Below are 24,923 nucleotides of genomic sequence, written 5' to 3'. Positions count from 1 at the left end.
CAAGTAAGGATGACGCCGTGGACCGGACACACCTATGTTGGAGAAAATCTATCCAATAAGAATACATGCAAATGTAAATATGTTATGCTACTGAAATGCAAGTCTGCAAGATGTATAATACTTAATTGTCTAAGAATTATATGCAACAACGTGTGTTAGAAAGTATATGTACAGAAAAGAATATTAATAGATTTAAATATACATCAAGCCCATGGAGTACGGTAGTAACCATAACAGTGAGGTGTTCACTAGCTCAAGCCAGATGGATATAGGCATCGATTTCAATAGAAAGGGCTGAAATCCAAAGTGGTATTGAGTCCTTTTGGGGTCATAGTTCCCAACTTATGAATCCACCTGCTCTCGCATTGGAGTAATTTTTTACCCCTGTCACCACCCCTTGGATTTGGTGGGACATGGTCAATCAACATTGATCTAATGCTTGACACTGGATGTTTGTAGTTTGCACAGTGGCGTGCCACCGGTTGGTCCGAGTCACCATCTTTCAGTGCTTCCCGTATGGCATGGCGATGGTTTGCCATCCTGTCGCGGAAGGAAGTTATTGTTTTACCGATGTAGATGAGGGAACACGGACAGGACAACATGTAGATCATGTAAAACCTCCAATACAACATATGGCGAAAAAAGGCCAAGGAAATTCAAGACCCGTAGGGGAGGTCACAAATGCAAAGCAAAAACAAGTGAGAAAGAAATAGATATTGTTTTTAATCTCAGCAGTAGACCACTCAGTGTGGCTGAGATTTCGTTATTGAATCATGGCTTATCCTTTGTCCCAACTCCCCACACTGATCCTTTTGAGAGATTGGTCGATATCCATAGGTTTCAACGACAACTCAAGCTGAAGGACCACTTCAGAGAACAGGCTTATTCACCTGATCTACATAAGAAAAAGTCAGTTTTTGAACCACCAAATACCCACCCCTCTATTAGGAACTATACGAGGTTACTCACTCACAATATCAATGATGAATCTCAGATTGCTCCCTACCCTAATCTCAGCACTGCTGAAAGGCAAGCACTGAATGAGTTGAGCAAGGATAGAACAGTCATTGTGCGTCCTGCAGATAAGGGTGGTTCCATTGTGGTTCTTGATTATACTGACTACCGCAGTGAAGCCTTAAGACAACTGGCTGACACTGAAACCTATGTCAAATTGAGAGGGAATCCAACACAAATATATAAAAAGGCAATTGATATTTTTCTACAATGTAGCTTGGAGGCTGGTTTCATTACTGAAAAAGAATTGCTTTTTCTAACCACTGAACACCCTATAGTCCCTGTACTATATCTACTGCCTAAGGTTCACAAAACTTTAGTGAACCCCCCAGGCAGACCCATTGTGTCTGCCCGGGGCTCGGTATTAACCAACATTGCCATTTTTGTTGACTCTCTCCTACAGGATATTGTCAAAAACACAAAGGCTTATTTACAAGATTCGCCTTGCCTGCTGAGGAGACTCACTGATTTTGTTGATCTTAGACAGGATGACATCCTGGTCACCATGGACGTAGATAGCCTCTACACGGTGATCCCCCACGTTGGGGGGGTCGAGGCGGTCAGGTCCATGGTGACTAACAATATTCATTACAGTGGTCCCCCTATTGAGTTCTTGTGTGAATTATTGACTATTTGCCTGGAGAAGAATTATTTTAAATTTGAGGACTGCTATTACCTCCAGATAGCCGGCACAGCCATGGGGTCCAATGTGGCACCCACTTACGCAAATATTTACATGTCATGGTATGAACAGGAGCTCATGAAGCCTTTTGAACATCCATTGGTGACTTTTTACACACGCTACATCGATGATGTTCTCTTGATATGGAGAGGCGATGAAGTGTCTTTGCGTGGGTGGGTGTCACATTTGAACCTCATGGCTAGCCCTATTCGTTTTAAGCTGGAATACAGCTTAGATAATGTTAATTTTCTGGATCTCAATTTGTTCAAGGTGAGTGATGCTGATGGCTGTCGATTTGGTACTAAATTGTACTCTAAGCCCACAGATCGCAACTCTTTGTTGCATGCCAGCAGCTTTCACCCGGGACACCAGAAAAAGGGTATTCTCACCTCCCAGCTCACTAGAGCACTGAGAAACAACAGTGAAAGGTGTTCACAGGTTACCCAAGTTAAAGAAATGGGCTTGAAATTGAACAAAAGGGGTTATCCCATGACTGACATCTGTGAGATACAGGAGAAATTGCTATGCACGGACACTTTACAGGACACCAGGGTTCCTAAAAGGGAACAGTCTGAACAACTGAACCTGATCACCACATACACACCTGGTTGTGACCGCCTAGCCAATGCAGCACGTCGCCATTGGCCAGTGGTGGGGACAGACCCCATGTTACCGTTTCAGAAGTTGAACGCTCCAAGGGTGGTCTATCGCAGAGCAAGGAATCTGAGGGACATCTTGGTTAAAGCAGATCCTGTTAACCACTACAAAAAGGAAACATGGCTCAAGACATCCAAAAAAGGTTGCTTCCCTTGTGGGAGCTGTACAACGTGCAACAGCATGTGTAAAGGGGAGTCTTTCCAACACCCCCATAAGAACCAAAGGTTTAAAATAAACCATCGCCTCAGCTGCACCAGCACCTATGTGATCTACATGTTGTCCTGTCCGTGTTCCCTCATCTACATCGGTAAAACAATAACTTCCTTCCGCGACAGGATGGCAAACCATCGCCATGCCATACGGGAAGCACTGAAAGATGGTGACTCGGACCAACCGGTGGCACGCCACTGTGCAAACTACAAACATCCAGTGTCAAGCATTAGATCAATGTTGATTGACCATGTCCCACCAAATCCAAGGGGTGGTGACAGGGGTAAAAAATTACTCCAATGCGAGAGCAGGTGGATTCATAAGTTGGGAACTATGACCCCAAAAGGACTCAATACCACTTTGGATTTCAGCCCTTTCTATTGAAATCGATGCCTATATCCATCTGGCTTGAGCTAGTGAACACCTCACTGTTATGGTTACTACCGTACTCCATGGGCTTGATGTATATTTAAATCTATTAATATTCTTTTCTGTACATATACTTTCTAACACACGTTGTTGCATATAATTCTTAGACAATTAAGTATTATACATCTTGCAGACTTGCATTTCAGTAGCATAACATATTTACATTTGCATGTATTCTTATTGGATAGATTTTTATCATGTGAGTTGTGCGATTTGCTAGGCTGATAAGATCTAATATTCCTTGAGTACCCGCCTTAGCCACATAATATGAGACACCTAGAGCGGTTTTCATCCGCCAGGTTGACAGGTTTACACTGGTTGCCTAGAGCAACCGATGCGCTTCATGAATACGGTTGGTTCTGAACATGCGCAGACTGTCTCCTGGTGATCTCCTATTATTTGACTTGTATACTGATGCAACGCTTGGGACGTTGTCATAACAACGCCGTGCTATGCGTCATCACGCTAGGCACGGCTAGCGTGCCAGCGTGACGTATCGTCTAGCTAATTGGATGAACATGCAAATGCTTTGGCGGCAAAGTCGTAGTGGGGTAATGTTGTCTCCTTCTATTTAAGGGGGTTGTTTTTAAATGTTTGTTCACTGATCCGGGGTACTAGGGTGCACTCTGTCCTTGTACTTTTCTGTATAACATTGACAAAGGCACAATGCAGTGCCGAAACGTTTGTTTTTTAAACTGACATAATAAATTCTAAGTTTTACTACAAAGACCAGTGAGTTGCCTGCTTTTTGGAGAAGATTGTTATGTTTGTAGCAGAGCACCGTGGCATTACTTCAGTAAGATTGTGCTATCCTATCTAGGACTTTATATATATATATATATATATATATATATATATATATATATATATATATATATATATATATACATACATACATACATACATACATACATATATATACATACACACATATACACATATATACATACATACATAAACATATATACACACACATACACCCTCTACAATGTACTTTCATTATTTATTTTGCCCCCCTTTTCATGTAATTCCATTCTGAAATTGTGAGGTTTTCAGTTCCTGTTAGAAATGGAAGTGCAGAACACTTGTTATATACCACACAGACATTGGCTGCACACTCTAGTGACCTATTTATAATCGTCCCTAATTGGCCACAGCAATGAAAGTTACAACATGCATCCCCATTGTTTTATAGACATTAAAACTTTACATTTTGTCACTATTTAAACAGCTAATGAAAAATGACATCTACGTGTTATTCTCAGACTAATCTTTTCTCTGAATGCATCATTCTATCTAGCATTTAGTGTTTAATGTCCCTTTAAGAGAACCAAGTGCGTCATTTCACACACAGCAGCACTTACCGTAGAAAAATATTGTTAATCTGTTTTCGAATAAATGCTCTAAGTCCAAGAAATTTGCCGTAAATTCTGTGTAAGACTGTTTTTAAATAATCCCTTTCACGAGGGTCTTCACTGTCAAATAGCTCTAAAAGCTGAAATGGAGACAAAATAGAAAATTAGCTCAGGTATCGTTCATTACACTGAAGAGCAAAATGCTATCAATTAAAGGGACAAATAAAAGCAGTAATAAAATGCTCCCGATAAGCAATGAATGACCAAACATGACCATTGAGTCAGGACAACAGAAGCGCGCAGTCACCTGCCATGTTAAATTCAGGACTAGATTGTATGTGCATTAAACACAATTCTCTATAAATAATAATATAATAGATTGTTTGCCACATTAAAGGGACAATAATAAAATGCTGTATATCCCTTTAAATTTTTAAACAGATTTGTGACATACTTATTGTATTGTGCTATCAATTCCATAAAACCTTAAAGGGACATTGTAAAGAAAAATCTACAGGCTCTAAAATAGTTAGAGAATCTGTGTCTAGCACTACTGCCCTCTGTTTAAATCACCACAAAAGGGGGCCTTAGAAAACTGCTGATTCTGGCAGGCACAGCCAGTGACTGTCAGTGTCACGTGACTGCTGCTGTCGATTGGCTCAGTGGCAATGTCTGTGGCTCCTGAATGAAACTGTAATTGTGTGTTTAACCCCATTGCAGGGTGTTTAGTGATAAAATCAACCAATGTGACACTACAATGTCCCTGAAAAACCTATTGTTGATGCTCTAGTGCACTGGTTTTCAAACCTGTCCTCAGGCTTCCCCAACAGACCAGATTTTCAGGATTACCTAGGATAAGAGCAGGTAAATTAACAGTGTTTACTAGTCAGCTGATTACTTCACTTGTGCACCAAATCAGATATCCACAAAAACAAATTATGCTTACCTGATCATTTTATTTTCTTCATATGGAAAGAGTCCACAGCTGCATTCATTACTTTTGGGAAATAAGAACCTGGCCACCAGGAGGAGGCAAAGACCCACCAGCCAAAGGCTTAAATACTCCTCCCACTTCCCTCATCCCTAGGTCATTCTGCCAAGCAACAAGGAACAGTAGAAGAAATACCAGGAAGAAAAAAGGTGCCAGAAGAATAAAAATACAGACACCCCACAGAAAAAATATGGGTAGGGAGCTGTGGACTCTTTCCATCTAAAGAAAATTATTAGGTAAGCATAATTTATGTTTTTCTTCATAAATGTAGAGTCCACAGCTGCATTCATTTCTTTTGGGAAAACAATACCCAAGCTAAAGAGGACACTGAATGCAAAAAGGGGAGGGTACCATAGGCGGGCCATTCTGAGAGCACAAGGCCTGAATAAAAAACACAACACAACCAAACCCCGCTTCGTCGGAGCCGGGCAAAAAAAACTAGAAGGAAAAGGCCCCAAGGACACTGACCCACAGATAGTCCGAAAGCTTAACTAGAGACCGCAAGCAGACTCACTGAGCTAACACTCCTCCAGGAGAACCGTCTCTCCCAGCAGTCGGTCCCCACACAACCATTACTAGTATAGTACCAAAATCCCCAAAAGAAAGACGACAAGGGTGAACCAAAGGGATAGAATACAGAAAAGATCCGACAGCGCTCAACCTGCTTCCTCACAGCTCCTGGATAAAAGGGTATCTAGCTTACCCTGATAAGACTACAGAAAATATTAATAAATAATCCGAGAGCGCCAACTAGAGGCAGAGGAAAATTCTAACAGAAAATTAATAACAGTCAAACATTTATTTAAACATATAGTAAAAACATGGATCCATGTAACATACACTGAAATCAAATACAGTTAAAAAATACAATAATCAATACAGTTAAAAAATATAGTTAAAAAACAATGGTCAACGAATTTGTATCACCAATTACGGGGATAATAAAATAAGAGTCACAATAAATGATCTCTTAAGGAGAAAGAGAAAGTTCTGAAAAAAGTCCAAAGGAATAATTGTGCAATTCCCAGGTGTAAACGTCAAATCCAAAAAATCCAGTGAAAAAAGGGAAGGTGATAAAAAAAATCCAATAAATAATCCAATAAAAAAAAAAATGTTATACTCCAAGTGTATATATAAAAAAGTGTATATATAAAAGTGTAATATGAACTGGGGATCCCCTAAAACTGTGTAAAAGGGTGTGAAAAAAATGTGTGTAAAAAATCCAAAAAAAATGGGAAAAGGTAAAAAATATATATAAAAAAGTTATATGTGAAAGAAAATTCAATATAAAGTCTTAATTAAGTAAAATCCAAGTGAAACTGAGTTAATAAAATAGTGGTTACTAGTGAATGATCCTCCTTATGAATGTCTCCATATAGGTGATGGTAATAGACTTTTGTGTGCTAGATGACTTTGCTTTGTCTTTTCAATGTAAACTTCGATTATCCCTGTAATTTAAAAAACAACATAGTGCAATAACGTTTTAGCATATGAAAAATAATGAAATAATGCTCACCAGATTTGTCAACGCGTTTCGGCCTCTATAAAAGGCCTTTCTCAAGACTCCAAAGGGATACCTAGAAAGGTACAGTAAGATCCAATAAAGGAAAAGCCCCCTTCAAAAGAGGCCAAGTCCAGAGACCCGAATGGATCCCGAGAACACGCCCAACCCACAAGGAGTAACCGAGCATTCTTAAGGAGAACATCTCCTCCCAAATATCGTGCAACAGCACCGAAAAGACAGCTGAAGACAAAAGTCCTCAAAACGTCAGAACTCAGAGACTGAGCAAACAGAAAAATTAGGAGTAGCAAACTCAGAAGTATAAACATCGGAGCCCAGTAACCCGCTGCTATCCGTAGGAAGACACAGAAAACATTATCCGTAAGGAAAAAGCTGCCGAACGAAAAGAAAATTTATGCTTACCTGACAAATTTATTTATTTTTTGACACGATGAGTCCACGGATCATTTTAATTACTATTGGGAATACCTCTCCTGCCCTTCAGAAGGCAGCAAAGAGCACCACAGCAAAGCTGTTAAATATCACCTCCCTTCCAACCCAGTCATTCAACCGAAGTCAAGGAGAGAAAGGAAGCAACAAGGTGCAGAGGTGTCTGAAGTTTATAATAACCAACAACCTGTCTTTCAAAAAACAGGGCAGGCTGTGGACTCATCGTGTCAAAAAAGAAATAAATTTATCAGGTAAGCATAAAATGTTCTTTTCTTTTTAATGACACAATGAGTCCACGGATCATCTTAATTACTATTGGGAATCAATACCCAAGCTAGAGTACACAGATGATACGGGAGGGACAAGATAGGGAACCTAAACGGAACGCACCACTGCTTGAAGAACCTTTCTCCCAAAAGCTGCCTCAGCCGAGGCAAAAGTGTCAAATTTGTAGAATTTGGAAAAGTATGAAGAGAAGACCAAGTTGCAGCCTTGCAAATCTGTTCCACAGAAGCTTCATTTTTGAATGCCCATGAGGAAGCAACAGCCCTTGTCGTGGAATGAGCCGTAACTCTCTCTGGAGGCTGCTGGGCAGCAGTCTCATATGCAAAACATATGATACCCTTCAGTCAAAAAGAGAGAGAAGTAGCCGTAGCCTTCTGACCCTTACGTTTTACTGAAAAAAACACAAAGCAAAAGACTGACGAAAATCCTTAGTCGCCTGCAGATAAAATTTTAAGGCACGAACCACGTCCAAATTGTGCAGAAGCCGTTCCTTCTGAGAAGAAGGATTAGGACACAAGGAAGGAACAACAATCTCCTGATTAATGTTCCGATCAGAAACAACCTTAGGAAGAAACCCTAGTTTAGTACGTAAAACTACCTTATCTGAATGAAAAATAAAGTAAAGGGACTCATACTGCAATGCCGAGAACTCGGACACTCTGCGAGCAGAAGAAATAGCTACAAGAAATAAAACTTTCCAAGATAACTTAATATCTAAGGAATGCATAGGCTCAAACGGAGCCCCTTGAAGAACTTTGAGAAACAAATTAAGACTCCATGGAGAAGTAACTGGCTTATACACAGGCCTGATCCTGATCAAACACTGACAAAAAGATTGCACATCTGGAACATCTGCCAGACGCTTGAGGCAGAAATTTGACCCTTTAGGGAACTTGTAGATAATCCTTTCTCCAAACCCTCTTGGAGAAAAGACAAAATTCTAGGAATCCTAACTCTACTCCAAGAGTAGCCCTTGGATTCACACCAATAAAGATATTTACACCATATCTTATGGTAAATCTTTCTAGTTACAGGTTTACGAGACTGAATCATGGTCTCTATGACCGAATCTGAAAAACCCTGCTTGGAAAAAATTAAGCGTTCAATCTCCAAGCAGTCAGCTTCAGAGAAACTAGAATTAGATCAAGGAAGGGGTCCTTGAAGTAGAAGGTCCATCCTCAACGGAAGTCTCCAAGGTGGCAGAGACGACATGTCCACCAGTTCCGCATACCAAATCCTGCGAGGCCAAGCTGGTGCAATGAGGATCACCGAGGCCCTCTCTTGCTTGAGTCGAGCAATGACCCGAGGAAAAAGAGCAAACGGAGGAAATAGGTATGCTAGACTGAAGGTCCAAGGCGTCGCCACGGCATCTATCAGTACCGCCTGAGGGTCCCTGGACCTCGACCCGTACATCGGAGGCTTGGCATTCTGTCGAGATACCACGAGATCCAATTCCAGCTGACCCTATTTGAGAATCAGGCTGGAAAACACTTCCGGATGGAGTTCCCACTCCCCCGGATGAAAAGTCTGCCTGCTCAGGAAGTCCGCCTCCCAGTTGATGTGGGATATGGATCGCCGACATACAGCAAGAGTGGGCTTCCGCCCACTGAATTATTTTGGTTACCTCTGTCATCGCTAAGGAACTCCTTGTTCCTCCCCGATAATTGATGTAAGCCACTGAAGTTATTATGTCCGACTGGAACCTGATAAACTGGACCGAGGCAAACTGGGGCCAGGCCAGAAGAGCATTGAAGATCGCTCTAAGCTCCAGAATGTTTATGGGTAGAACAGACTGAGTCCAAACTTGCTGAGCCTTTAGGGAGCCCCAAGACTGCTCCCCATCCTAGAAGGCTGGCATCTGTTGTCACAATCACCCAAGATGGTCTGCGAAAGCAGGTTGCCTGGGAGAGATGATCCAGAGACAACCACCATTGAAGAGAATCCCTTGTCTCCTGCTCCAGTAGTATTCGGGGAGACAAGTCAACATAATCTCCGTTCCATTGCCTGAGCATGTTTAACTGCAGAGGTCTGAGGTGGAACCGAGCAAACGGGATGATGACCATTGCCGCCACCATCAGCCTGATTACCTTCATGCACTGAGCCACTGATGGTCGAGGAGTGGACTGCAGAACTAGACAAGTATCGAAAATCTTTAATTTCCTGACTTCTGTCAGAAAAATCTTCATTGATAGGGAATCTATTATTGTTCCCAAGAAAGAAACCCTTGTGTTTGGAACTAAGGAGCTGTTTTCCAACTTTACCATCCACCCGTGAGATCGCAGGAAGGATAACAACATTTCCATGTGGAATCTTGCTTGTTGAAAGGATGGCGCTTGGACCAAGATGTCGTCCAGATAGGGCTCCACTGCAATGCCACGTAACCGAAGCACCGCCAACAGCGATCCTAGAATCTTTGAGAAAATTCTCAGAGCTGTAGCAAGACCGAAAGGAAGAGCCACGAATGGGAAGTGTTTGTCTAGAAAGGCAAACCTTCAAAACTTGTGATGATCCTTGTGAATAGGAACATGTAGATACGCGTCCTTTAAGTCCACAGTTGTCATGAATTGACCCTCTTGGACCAAAGGAAGAATGGAACGAAGTTTCCATCTTGAAAGACGGTACCCTGAGAAACTTGTTGGGACTCTAGATCTAAAATTGGTCTGAAGGTTCCCTCTTTTTTGGGAACCACGAACAGATTGGAATAAAATCCCAGACCCTGTTCCTGAATCGGAACAGGAAATATTACTCCCAGATCAGAGAGGTCTCTTACACCGTGTAAGAACGCCTCTCTTTTTGTCTGGTCTACAGATAATCTTGAAAGCAGAAACCTGCCACTGGGAGGAAAACCCTTGAACTTAAGTTTGTATCCCTGGGACACTGTCTACAGCCCCGGGATCCGGAACATCTCGAACCCAAGCCTGAGCGAAGAAGGAAAGTCTGCCCCCAACAAGATCCGGTCCCAGATTGGGGGCATGCCCTTCATGCTGTCTTAGATTCAATAGCAGGCTTCTTGGATTGTTTTCCCTTATTCCAAGACTGATTGGGTCTCCATGCTGGCTTAGACTACTCCTGCTTGGAAGCGGAAGAGAAAGAATTTCCCTTGAAGTTTCGAAAGGAACGAAAATTACTCTGACATTCCTTCTGTTTGTTTCTCTTATCCTGAGGGAGATGACGACCCTTACCCTCCCGTAATAGAGATTATTTCTGTTAAGCCTGGTCCAAACAAGGTCTTCCCCTTGTAAGGAATCGCTAGAAGCTTAGTCCTTAAATAAAGTGCCCACTTTTTCTGAGTGATGTTCCAGAAATAATAAAAGTTAGCACTCACCTGACAAATGCCCGACAGCAAGGCATCTCACCCGACTTGCGAGGTCCTCTCCCTCACATTGGCCTGTGGAAACCAAAAGTACTGAGTATTTCTCCCTCAGACTTTCATAAACAGGGCAGCATAAAATCCATGAGAGGTGCAGTGAGAATTATGTCCCACCAGTTCCCATTGCTCTAAATCCACCACTTCTCTACTGAAGAGACTGATATGGACTACAGCTACACCCTAGGACAAAGCAGCACAATCTTGCACCGCTTTAAAAATAATAAACTCTTGAAAGAAGAATCTTATCAAACACCTAACTTTACCACTTCCTAGCACTAATGTAGGCAAAGAGAATGACTGGGTTGGGAGGGAAGGGAGGTGATATTTAACAGCTTTGCTGTGGTGCTCTTTGCCGCCTCCTGCAGGGCAGGAGACTGCACATGCCCTCCAGAGGCCGAGAGACCTGGGGCAATCGGGCATAATCACAAATAAACATCTGGACTTTGCAGACGTGCAAGCGCCAAAAGTATGTAAAAGCAAAAACGTGCAACAACCTCCAGGGGGAACAATCCAACTTGGGTTACCCGCATGTGTAGCAGTAAAGAGCGGTATGGAACTCACCTCCCAGAGGACAGGTCCCCTGAGGCGAATGGTTCAGCAGTCTCTTGTATCCCCGAGCCCGAGGAACTAGGACGGCCTAAAGAACATAGCTGACTGACCTGAGTCAATGGGGCCAATTTGCATTCTTCACAGGAGGAAGAATATGAATCAGAAAGTTGACCAAACTCAACATCAGTATCCTCCATAACTGGATCAAGGATACCCAAAAATGGACTATATATAAAACAATTTAAACGGCACTTGACACCCACAATGGCTGGGGCACTCACCATCTCCTATGCACGAGAGACCAGCAGACTAGAATTTTCCATCACCACACAGTCAGGATGAGGAAATGGGAGACCAGAACGTAAACATGCTCGGTCGCAAGGTGCCCAACCGTAAGGTTGCATCACTTCAACAGATCGTTATGTTCTAAGTCACAAGCCCAGTTAACACTAAACATAAGCAGGTTGAATCACATAACATGATTTAAAAAAAAAAACCTGTTCAATGATCCCCCTCAGGAGTTATTAACCCTTGATTCCAAGATACTAAAGAGTCCCACTGAGACCCTGTATTTTTCATGCGAGTTTGCAGGAACAAATGAGTTACAGTACATTCATGAAGTAGTAAAATAAAATGATCTTGCCGGAATCTACGGCGTGGAACAGGAACACGGCCCTTCAAGTGTGACGGATAGTAGCCTCGCCTCCGCCATGGACTTGAGAGAAGAAAGCAGGCAGCAAAGCGAAGTTCGACAACGCCAATTGCTTGAGGAGCTGTTCACATAAGTCGGGATGGTTTCGCAGAAAGACTCTTCTTGCATCTCCGGACTAACTCTCATCCAAGCCCTCACTGAGAGACTGATGGGATTACTTAAGACTCCCTTTCCATGTCAAAAGAGTACTACCCTCCATAAGAGACAAAAACAACTTCTGACACTTCTCTGCTAACCTCCTGGGACGAAAGGCAAAGAATGACTGGGGGATGAGGGAAGTAGGAGACGTTTTTAAGCCTTTGGCTGGGGTGTCTTGGCCTCCTCCTGGTGGCCAGGTTCTCATTTCCCGAAAGTAATGAATGCAGCTGTGGACATTTATGAAGAAAATGTGGCCCGTTTGGGAGGACTGAGGAAAGGTTTGAAAACCAGTGCTCTAGTGCAAGGATTCACAAATCATAGGAGCTATAGAATTATCACCAGCATATATAAGTAATTTAGTAGCCAAAAGTTTAATCTGACTGGCTGTTAAGTGTTGCAACTATGACAAACTCCCCTCTAATGACTCACTAACTTGTTTAGTCGCACATCAAGTCTATAGAATGTGGCAGTACATATATTTCCTATGTAAAAGTTCTGTTTGATGGAAGACTATTAGCATAAATATATTCATAGAATGCAGGAACGTAGATTTCAGTGCTACAACAGATTTGCATTTAAGGGACATGAAAGTCAAATTCATAAATGATTCAAAAAGAGCGTACAATGTTAAAAACACAATTTACTTCTATAACTAAAATGTACATTTTGCCTTGGTCTCCTTTGCGGAAACTATCTGTGAGAGGTTACCGAGGGTCAGGAGTTATGCACTATATGGCAGCCGTGTTTGCAACTACATATACACTGCCTGCTCCTGAGCCTACCTTATCAGCCTACGCAGCACTCACCAACAAAGAATGGACACTTGTATAGGGGGTCAGGCAAAAAGCCAATTTGAATTTGTGTGTTCATATGCCGGTCAATGTCCAGAAGGTCTAACACACTATTCTTGGGTACCAGAAATAAAGGGATGAAAAATGCTGCTTGAAAACAATCTAAACTACCTTTAAAGGCACAGTCAAGTCCAAAATAAACTTTAAAAATACATGCCCTATCTGAATCATGAAACAACTTTCCAATTTACTTTTATCACCAATTTTGCTTTGTTCTCTTGGTATTCTTACTTAAGAGCTAAACCTATGTAGGCTCATATGCCAATTTCTTAGACCTTGAAGGTCACCACTAATCAATGCATTTTAAAAGTTTTTAACCACTAGAGGGCATTAGTTCATGTGTCAGATAAAATTGAGCTCACGCACGTGAAGTTACCTAGGAGTCAGCATTGACAGGCTGAAATGCAAGTCTGTCAAAAGAACTGAAATAAGGGAGCAGTTTTTAGAGGCTTAGATACAAGGTAATTAGAGGTAAAATGTGTATTATAACTGTGTTGGTTGTGCAAAACTGGGGAATGGGTAATAAAGGGATTATATATATATTTTTAAACAAAAATTCTGGTGATGACTGTACCTTTAACAGACGATCTACTGGAAGTAGAGATATGACAAGACTATTTGTAAAACATTATATAAGGTAACTTTATAGACTAACACAGAACTCAAACACTTAAAGGGACAGTATACACTCATTTTCATATAACTGCATGTAATATACACTAATATAAAGAATAAGATGCACAGATACTGATATAAATATCTAGTATAAAACTGTTTAAAAATGTACTTAGAAGCTCTCAGTTTAGTTCTGTTGAAAAGGTAGCAGGAAAGCCCACTGCAAGTGGGAAATAAGGCACTCCCCCCCCCTTCTTTTGTATATGAAGAGACCCTTTACACAAACAGGAACAAGCTGGAGAAGGTAGCTGAAAGTATTCTCATAAAACGTTGGGGCTTGGTTAGGAGTCTGAAAATCAGAGCAATGTTATTTAAAAATAAGCAAAACTATACATTTAAAAAAAACAATTTATGCTTACCTGATAAATTTATTTCTCTTGTGATGTATCGAGTCCAAGGATTCATCCTTGCTTGTGGGATATTCTCCTTCCCTACAGGAAGTGGCAAAGAGAGCACCCACAGCAGAGCTGTCTATATAGCTCCTCCCTTAGCTCCACCCCCCAGTCATTCGACCGAAGGCTAGGAAGAAAAAGGAGAAACTATAGGGAGCAGTGGTGACTGAAAGTTTTAAAATAAAAATATATATGCCTGTCTTAAAAAACAGGGCGGGCCGTGGACTCGATACATCACAAGAGAAATAAATTTATCAGGTAAGCATAAATTATGTTTTCTCTTGTAAGATGTATCGAGTCCACGGATTCATCCTTACTTGTGGGATACCAATACCAAAGCTTTAGGACACGGATGAAGGGAGGGACAAGACAGGGACCTTAAACGGAAGGCACCACTGCTTGAAGAACCTTTCTCCCAAAAATAGCCTCCGATGCAGCAAAAGTATCGAATTTGTAAAATTTTGAAAAAGTATGAAGCGAAGACCAAGTCGCCGCCTTACAAATCTGTTCAACAGAAGCCTCATTTTTAAAAGCCCATGTGGAAGCCACAGCTCTAGTAGAATGAGCAGTAATTCTTTCAGGAGGCTGCTGTCCAGCAGTCTCATAGGCCAAACGGATGATGCTTTTCAGCCAAAAGGAAAGAGAGGTAGCCGTAGCCCTTTGACCTCTCCGTTTACCAGAATAAACAACAAACAATGAAGATGTTTGACGGAAATCTTTAGTTGCTTGTAAGTAGAACTTTAAAGCACGAACCACATCAAGATTGTGTAACAGACGTTCCTTCTTTGATGAAGGATTAGGACACAGAGAAGGAACAACAATCTCTTGATTGATATTAGAAACAACCTTTGGAAGAAACTCAGGTTTGGTACGCAAAACCACCTTATCTGCATGGAAAACAAGGTAAGGGGAATCACATTGTAAAGCAGATAGCTCAGAAACTCTTCGAGCCAAAGAGATAGCTACTAAAAACAAAACTTTCCAAGATAGAAGCTTAATATCTATGGAATGCATAGGTTCAAACGGAACCCCTTGAAGAACTTTAATAACTAAGTTTAGGCTCCACGGCGGAGCAACAGGTTTAAATACAGGCTTGATTCTTACCAAAGTCTGACTAAATGCTTGAACGTCTGGGACATCTGCCAGACGTTTGTGTAGTAGAATAGACAAAGCAGATATTTGTCCTTTTAGGGAACTAGCTGATAATCCCTTCACCAAACCCTCTTGGAGAAAAGACAATATTCTAGGAATCCTAATCTTACTCCACGAGTAACCTTTGGATTCACACCAATAAAGATATTTGCTCCAAATCTTATGATAGATCTTCCTGGTGACAGGCTTTCTAGCCTGAATCAGGGTATCAATGACCGACTCCGAGAAACCACATTTGATAGAATCAGGCGTTCAATCTCCAAGCAGTCAGACGCAGAGAAATTAGATTTGGATGCGTGAACGGACCTTGGATTAGAAGGTCCCGCCTCATTGGCAGAGTCCACGGTGGAACCGAGGACATGTCCACTAGGTCTGCATACCAAGTCCTGCGTGGCCACGCAGGTGCTATCAGAATCACCAAAACTCTCTCCTGCTTGATTCTTACAACCAGACGTGGGAGGAGAGGAAACGGTGGAAATACATAGGCCAGATTGAAGGACCAAGGCACTGCTAGAGCATCTATCAGTACCGCCTTGGGATCCCGGGACCTGGACCCGTAACGAGGAAGTTTGGCATTCTGAGGGGACGCCATCAGATCCAATTCTGGTGTGCCCCATAGCTGAATCAGCTGGGCAAATACCTCCGGATGGAGTTCCCACTCCCCCGGATGAAAAGTCTGACGACATAGAAAATCCGCCTCCCAGTTCTCTACTCCTGGGATGTGGATTGCTGAGAGATGGCAAGAGTGATCCTCTGCCCATCGGATAATTTTGGTTACCTCCATCATCGCTAGAAAACTCCTTGTTCCTCCTTGATGATTGATATAAGCTACAGTCGTGATGTTGTTCGACTGAAACCTGATGAATTTGGCCGCAGCAAGCTGAGGCCACGCCTGAAGCGCATTGAATATCGCTCTCAGTTCTAGAATGTTTATCGGAAGAAGAGATACCTCCCGAGACCATAATCCCTGTGCTTTCAGGGATTTCCAGACTGCACCCCAGCCTAGCAGGCTGGCATCTGTCGTTACAATGAGCCACTCTGGCCTGCGGAAATACATTTCCTGAGACAACCACCAGAGAAGAGAATCTCTGGTCTCCTGGTCCAAATGCAGTTGAGATAAATCTGCATAATCCCCATTCCACTGTTTGAGAATGCATAGTTGCAGTGGTCTGAGGTGTAGGCGGGCAAAAGGAACTATGCCCATTGCCGCTACCATGAGTCAGATTACCTCCATACACTGAGCCACTGATGGCCGAGGAATGGAATGAAGAGCTCGGCAAGTGGTTAAGAGTTTTGATTTTCTGACCTCCGTCAGAAATATTTTCATTTCTACCGAGTCTATCAGAATCCCTAGGAAGGAAACTCTTGTAAGAGGGAAAAGAGAACTCTTTTTTATGTTCTCCTTCCACCTGTGAGATCTCAGAAAAGCCAACACAATGTCCGTGTGAGACTTGGCTAGCTGGAAAGTCGACGCCTGAATTAAGATGTCGTCTAGATAAGGCTCTACTGCTATGCCCCGTGGTCGTAGAACCGCCAGAAGGGACCCTATCATCTTCGTGAAAATTCTGGGAGCCGTGGCCAACCCGAAGGGAAGGGCCACAAACTGGTAATGCCTGTTTAGAAAGGCGAATCTGATTAATTGATGATGATCTCTGTGAATAGGGATGTGTAGATACGCATCCTTTAAGTCCACGGTAGTCATATATTGACCCTCCTGGACCAGAGGTAGAATAGTCCGAATAATCTCCATCTTGAATGATGGAACTTTGAGGAACTTGTTTAGAATTTTGAGATCCAAGATTGGTCTGAAAGTTCCCTCTTTTTTGGAAACCACAAACAGGTTTGAGTAAAACCCGTCCCTGTTCCTCTTTTGGGACTGGGCGGATCACCCCCATGGTATGAAGATCTTCTACACAGCGTAAGAATGCCTCTCTCTTTGTCTGGTTTACAATCGAGAAATGTGAAATCTCCCCCTTGGAAGGGAGTCTTTGAATTCCAGAAGATATCCCTGGGACACAATTTCTAAAGCCCAGGGATCGTGAACATCTCTTGCCCAAGCCTGAGCGAAGAGAGAGAGTCTGCCCCCTACTAGATCCGGTCCCGGATCGGGGGCTAACCCTTCATGTTGTCTTAGAGGCAGCTACAGGCTTTTTGGCCTGTTTACCCTTGTTCCAAGCCTGGTTAGGTCTCCAGACTGACTTGGATTGGGCAAAATTCCCCTCTTGCTTTGCAGCAGAGGAAGCTGAAGCGGGACCACTCTTAAAGTTCCGAAAGGAACGAAAATTATTTTGTTTGGTCCTCATCTTATTTGATCTATCCTGAGGGAGGGCATGACCTTTCACTCCAGTGATGTCTGAAATAATCTCTTTCAGTTCAGGCCCGAATAGGGTCTCTCCTTTGAAAGGGATGTTCAAAAGTTTAGATTTAGATGACACATCAGCAGACCAGGACTTAAGCCATAATGCCCTGGCGTGCTAAAATGGCAAAACCTGAATTCTTTGCCGCTAATTTAGCCAGTTGAAATGCGGCATCTATAATAAAAGAATTAGCCAACTTAAGGGCCTTAATTCTGTCCATAATCTCCTCTAATGGAGTCTCCATCTGAAGATCCTCTTCTAGAGCCTCAAACCAGAAAGCAGCTGCAGTAGTTACAGGAACAATGCACGCAATAGGTTGGAGAGAAAAACCTTGAACAAACATTTTCTTCAGGAGACCCTCTAATTTTTTATCCATCGGATCTTTGAAAGCACAACTGTCTTCGATAGGTATAGTTGTACGCTTAGCAAGAGTAGAAATAGCTCCCTCCACCTTAGGAACTGTCTGCCACGAGTCCCGCATGGTGTCAGATATGGGAAACATTTTTTAAAAACAGGAGGGGGAGTGAACAGAATACCTGGTCTATTCCATTCTTTAGCAATAATATTCACAATCCTCTTAGGGACTGGAAAAACATCAGTGTAAACAGGAACCTCCAAGTATTTATCCATTTTACACAATTTCTCTGGGACCACTATAGGGTCACAATCATCTAGAGTCACTAATACCTCCCTGAGCAATAAGCGGAGGTGTTCAAGCTTAAATCTAAAGGCTGTCATATCAGAATCTGTCTGAGAAAGCGTCTTTCCTGAATCAGAAATTTCTCCCTCAGATAACAAATCCCTCACCCCTACTTCAGAGCATTGTGAGGGCATATCAGATACGGCTACTAAAACATCAGACGGCTCAGCATTTTTCCTTAACCCAGAGCTGTCCCGCTTTCCTTGTAAACCAGGCAGTTTGGATAAAACCTCTGTGAGGATTGTATTCATAACTGTGGCCATGTCTTGTAAAGTAAATTAATTTGACGCACTAGAGGTACTTGGCGTCACTTGTGTGGGCGTTACTGGTTGTGACACTTGGGGAGAGCTAGATGGCGAACCCTCATTTACTTCTGACTGAGAATCATCTATTGCTCTATTTTTAAGTGCTAATATATATTCTTTATAGTTTATAGACATATCAGTACAATTGGGACACATTCTAAGAGGGGGTTCCACAATGGCTTCCAAACATATTGAACAAGGATTTTCCTTGGTGTCAGACATGTTAAACAGGCTAGTAATGTAACAAGCAAGCTTGGAAATCACTGTAATCAAAGTAAATAAGACTTAGAAATAAAACGGTACTGTGCCTTTAAGAGAAAAAAAGCTGCACAAATTCTGCAAAACAGTGTAAAAAAGCAGTAAACTTAACGAAATTTTTACAGTAGTAACTCAAACATAAGCAGATGAATCAAACTGAAACAGCTGCCTGAAAAACTTTTCTACCAAAAACTGCTTCCGAAGAAGCAAATACATCAAAACACTAGAATTTAGTAAATGTATGCAAAGAAGACCAAGTTGCTGCTTTGCAAATCTGATCAATTGAAGCTTCATTCTTAAAAGCCCACGAAGTGGAGACTGATCTAGTAAAATGAGCTGTAATTCTCTGAGGCGGAGCCTGAACCGACTCCAAATAAGCCTGATGAATTAAAAGCTTTAACGAAGATGCCAAGGAAATGGCAGAAGCCTTCTGACCTTTCCTAGAACCAGAAAAGATAAAAAAAAAAGACTAGAAGTCTTCCTGAAATCTTTAGTAGCTTCAACATAATATTTCAAAGCTCTTACCACATCCAAAGAATGTAAAGATCTCTCCAAAGAATTCTTAGGATTAGGACACAAGGAAGGGACAACAATTTCTCTATTAATGTTGTTAGAATTCACAACCTTAGGAAGAAAATTAAATGAAGTCCACAAAACTGCCTTATCCTGATGGAAAGTCAGAAAAGGAGATTCAGAAGAAAGAGCAGATAATTCGGAAGAGATGGCTAAAAGGAACAACAATTTCCAAGAAAGTAGTTTAATGTCCAAAGAATACATAGGCTCAAATGGAGGAGCCTGTAAAGCCTTCAAACCCAAATAAAGACTCCACACTGCAATACCCCGTTCTCTGATTACAGAGAGTAGGGCACCGAGAACCTTTGAAAAGATTATTGGAGCTGTCGCTAGGCCAAATGGAAGAGCGACAAATTGTTAATGCTTGTCTAGAAAAGAGAATCTCAGAAACAGATAGTGGTCTGGATGAATCAGAATATGAAGATATGAATCCTGTAAGTATATTGTGGACATATAATGCCCTTGCTGAACAAAAGGCAGAATAGTCCTTATATAGTCACCATTTTGAAAGTTGATACTCTTACATAACGATTCTAAATATTCAGATCCAGAACTGGCCTGAATTAATTTTTCTTTCTTTGGGACAATGAATAGATTTGAATAAAACCCCAGACCCTGTTCCTGAAACGGAACTGGTATGATTACCCCTGAAAGTTCCAGGTCTGAAACACACTTCAGAAAAGCCTGAGCCTTTACTGGGAATGCGTGAGAAAAATCTTCTTACAGGAGGTCTTACTCTGAATCCTTTGATTTTAGACAATCTACCCAAATGTTTTGGAAGAATCTTAATCTGCCCCCTACCAGCTGAGCTGGAATGAGGGCCGCACCTTCATGCAGACTTGGGGGCTGGCTTTGGCTTCTTAAACGGTTTGGATTTTTCTCCAACTTGAAGGTTTCCAATCGGAACCAGATTCTTTGGGGGAAGGATTAGGTATCTGTTCCTGATTTTGTCGAAAGGAACAAAAACAGTTAGAAGCTTTAGATTTACCCTTAGGTCTTTTATCCTGAGGCAAAAAACTCCCTTCCCCCCAGTGACAGTTGAAATAATCGAATCCAACTGAGAACCAAATTACTCTCTCTTTCTTTCCAAGGTAATAAGTTATCTAGGCTTATATATTATGCCTGCATTCCAATATTTGGGCCACAAAGCTCTTTTAGCTAAAATAGCTAAAGACATAGATTTAATATCAATTTTGATGATATCAAAAATGGCATCACAGATAAAATGATTAGTATGTTGAAGCAAGCGTACAATGCTAGACAAATCAGGATCCATTTCCTATTGCGCTAAACTTTCCAACCAAAAGGTTGATGCAGCTGCAACATCAGCCATAGAAATGGCAGGCCTGAGAAGATGGCCAGAATATAAATAAGCTTTCCTTAGATGAGATTCAAGTTTCCTATCTAAAAGGATCTTTAAAAGAAGTACTATCTTCTATAGGAATAGTAGTACGTTTAGCAAGAGTAGAAATAGCCCTATCAACTTTGGGGATCTTTTCCCAAAATTCCAATCTAACTGCTGGCAAAGGATACGATTTTTTAAACCTTGAAGAAGGAATAAAAGTAGTACCAGGCCTATTCCATTCCTTAGAAATCATATCAGAAATAGCATCAGGAACATGAAAAACCTCTGGAGTAACCCCACAGGAGGTTTATAAACTGAATTTAAACGTTTACTAGTTTAACTATCAAAAGGACTAGTTTCCTCAATATCCAATGTAATCAACACCTCTTAACAAGGAACGAATATACTCCATTTTAAATAAATAAGTAGATTTGTCAGTGTCAATATCTGAGGAAGGATCTTCTGAATCAAATAGATCCTCATCAGAGGAGGATAATTCAGTATGTTGTCGGTCATTTGAAATTTCATCAACTTTATGAGAAGTTTTAAAAGACCTTTTACACTTATTAGGTGGTGGGATGGCAGACAAAGCATTCTGAATCGCATCAGCAATAAAATCTTTTATATTCACTGGTATATCATGTACATTATATGTTGAAGGAACAACAGGCATTGTACAATTACTGATGGACACATTCTCTGCATGTAAAAGTTTATAATGACAACTATCACATACCAAAGCTGGAGATATAACCTCCACAAATTTACAATAAATGCACTTAGCTTTTTTTTATATATATATATTATTTATTTATAAACAGAAGTGTACACAGATTCATAAACGAAACAGAAAACAATACTTTCCTTATCTTTTTGGCCACGCAGGGCAAGATAATCATCAAAATATAACAAAAAATACAAAGATAAAACAGAAAATTTTACATGTCTTGACATTTTAACCTGACCTCCTTTATAATGTACACTTCTGGGATTTATATATTTTTTTTAAAAAAATAAAAAAATGAGAAAGAAAAGAAAAGGAAAAAAAAAAAAAAAAACACAAATCCCTCCTCCCCTCTCTCTCTCCCCAGACCCCTGTCAGAGGAGATACTGCCTCCAAAATTCAGGATATCTATCTGATAATAGCAACTCTAGAAAGTCCGCTGAATTGCGGAAATATTTCAATATTTGCAGCTGAATCTCTCTAGGCTGGGCTAAGATAACTAAATCCCACTTTTTCAAAAATCTCTTTAGGTTTATCCCAGGATCAAATTGCTCCACCAAAATCTGTTGCTGGATAGTACGTATGAGAGGCAATAGTGGGAACCTGTCTTTCCTTCCATTTCCAAAGGCACATTTGTCTAACCAATAGTATTACTGTATTAATCAGGGCTCTATTTTCAATCTGTTCCTGTACCAGAAAGAATATATAAATTTGGTTGAGTACGATTTTAATAGGTAGATGTCTATTTAGCCAATATTCAACTTGTTTCCACAATTTAATTGCCTTTGGACATGCATAGAAGAGATGGAATAGATCTGCAGCTGGAAAGCTGCATCTAAAACAAAGACTATCTCCTTTCCACTTAGAAAGTCTATTTGGGGTTAGATAAGCTCTATTCAACAATTTCAAATGGGATTCTTTCATTGCCATATTGTTTGTAAAATGGGTTATCTTAGAGAGGCTATTTTGAAAATATTCTAGCTCAATGTCAGGGAGATCTCGTTATACTGAAGAGACTATTAACCCTAGTCTCTGACTCTTTAGCTAATAGTAGTTTGTATATATGAGAGATAGAGTGATCTCCCCTCTGAAATCTGTTAATAATAATATCTAATGGTCCTAAGGACCAGATGTCTCCTTCTATACCTTCCGATTATAGTAAAAATGTCTAATCTGTAGATAGGCAAAAAAGGATCTTCTATCAATATTGAATTCTCTGCTTAAAGATTCAAAGGTTTTTATCGGATTGGAGAGTGGATCTACCATCTGTATCATCAGATTCAAATTATTTGCTGACCATTGCTTAAAAGCGGCAAATGTTTAGCCACTTTCAAAATCTGGGTTTCCTATGATAGGTAAAAATTTAGAGAGAGTATATCTAATGTCTAATTGTTTACAAATTTTATGCCATGCTATAATTACATTGTGGATAGTATATTTTAATGTCCGGTCTTTAACCTTTAAATAATTAGCTACGTGCAATAACGCTTTAGGCGTATAAGGGAACACTATGTTGTCTTCTACCTCAGAACTAGTGACAAGGTTGGCAGAGGTTAGCCAGTCTAAGGCAATTTTGGCAAGGCATGCCAGATTATAGTTAATTAGATTTGGAAAAGCAAAACCACCCATTTCTTTCAGGTGCATTAGCTTTGATATTGCTAAGCGGGTTTTTTGGAGGCCCACAAAAAACGTGAACATCCTGCATTCAATTTCTGCACATCTGCCTTTCGTAGAAGGCAAGGGACATTCTGTATTACGTACAGAATTTTTGGAAATAACATAATTTATGTAAGAACTTACCTGATAAATTCATTTCTTTCATATTAGCAAGAGTCCATGAGCTAGTGACGTATGGGATATACATTCCTACCAGGAGGGGCAAAGTTTCCCAAACCTCAAAATGCCTACAAATACACCCCTCACCACACCCACAATTCAGTTTAACGAATAGCCAAGAAGTGGGGTGATAAAAAAGTGCGAAAGCATATAAAATAAGGAATTGGAATAATTGTGCTTTATACAAAATCATAACCACCACAAAAAAAGGGCGGGCCTCATGGACTCTTGCTAATATGAAAGAAATGAATTTATCAGGTAAGTTCTTACATAAATTATGTTTTCTTTCATGTAATTAGCAAGAGTCCATGAGCTAGTGACGTATGGGATAAAGACTACCCAAGATGTGGATCTTTCCACACAAGAGTCACTAGAGAGGGAGGGATAAAATAAAGACAGCCAATTCCTGCTGAAAATAATCCACACCCAAAATAAAGTTTAACGAAAAACATAAGCAGAAGATTCAAACTGAAACCGCTGCCTGAAGTACTTTTCTACCAAAAACTGCTTCAGAAGAAGAAAATACATCAAAATGGTAGAATTTAGTAAAAGTATGCAAAGAGGACCAAGTTGCTGCTTTGCAGATCTGGTCAACCGAAGCTTCATTCCTAAACGCCCAGGAAGTAGATACTGACCTAGTAGAATGAGCTGTAATTCTCTGAGGCGGAATTTTACCCGACTCAACATAGGCAAGATGAATTAAAGATTTCAACCAAGATGCCAAAGAAATGGCAGAAGCTTTCTGGCCTTTCCTAGAACCGGAAAAGATAACAAATAGACTAGAAGTCTTACGGAAAGATTTCGTAGCTTCAACATAATATTTCAAAGCTCTAACATCCAAAGAATGCAACGATTTCTCCTTAGAATTCTTAGGATTAGGACATAATGAAGGAACCACAATTTCTCTACTAATGTTGTTGGAATTCACAACTTTAGGTAAAAATTCAAAAGAAGTTCGCAACACCGCCTTATCCTGATGAAAAATCAGAAAAGGAGACTCACAAGAAAGAGCAGATAATTCAGAAACTCTTCTAGCAGAAGAGATGGCCAAAAGGAACAAAACTTTCCAAGAAAGTAATTTAATGTCCAATGAATGCATAGGTTCAAACGGAGGAGCTTGAAGAGCTCCCAGAACCAAATTCAAACTCCAAGGAGGAGAAATTGACTTAATGACAGGTTTTATACGAACCAAAGCTTGTACAAAACAATGAATATCAGGAAGAATAGCAATCTTTCTGTGAAAAAGAACAGAAAGAGCAGAGATTTGTCCTTTCAAAGAACTTGCGGACAAACCCTTATCTAAACCATCCTGAAGAAACTGTAAAATTCTCGGTATTCTAAAAGAATGCCAAAAAAAATGATGAGAAAGACACCAAGAAATATAAGTCTTCCAGACTCTATAATATATCTCT

The 24,923-nt window shown here is 40.8% G+C and overlaps 1 protein-coding gene across 2 annotated transcripts in view; it reads right to left on the bottom strand.

The window, feature by feature from the left end:
• PPP2R5E (protein phosphatase 2 regulatory subunit B'epsilon) overlaps window positions 1-24,923 on the bottom strand; it is a 544,304-nt gene that overhangs the window by 309,898 nt on the left and 209,483 nt on the right. For both annotated transcript variants that reach the window (XM_053697284.1, XM_053697283.1), the window contains exon 6: window positions 4,357-4,487. In XM_053697284.1, coding sequence (XP_053553259.1) covers window positions 4,357-4,487 — 131 coding nt within the window. The remainder of the gene's footprint in view (window positions 1-4,356; window positions 4,488-24,923) is intronic.

This window comes from Bombina bombina, chromosome 1, assembly GCF_027579735.1.
Source record: "Bombina bombina isolate aBomBom1 chromosome 1, aBomBom1.pri, whole genome shotgun sequence".
Taxonomy (NCBI): Eukaryota; Metazoa; Chordata; class Amphibia; order Anura; family Bombinatoridae; genus Bombina; species Bombina bombina.
This window is presented reverse-complemented; position numbering and strand designations above follow the sequence as displayed.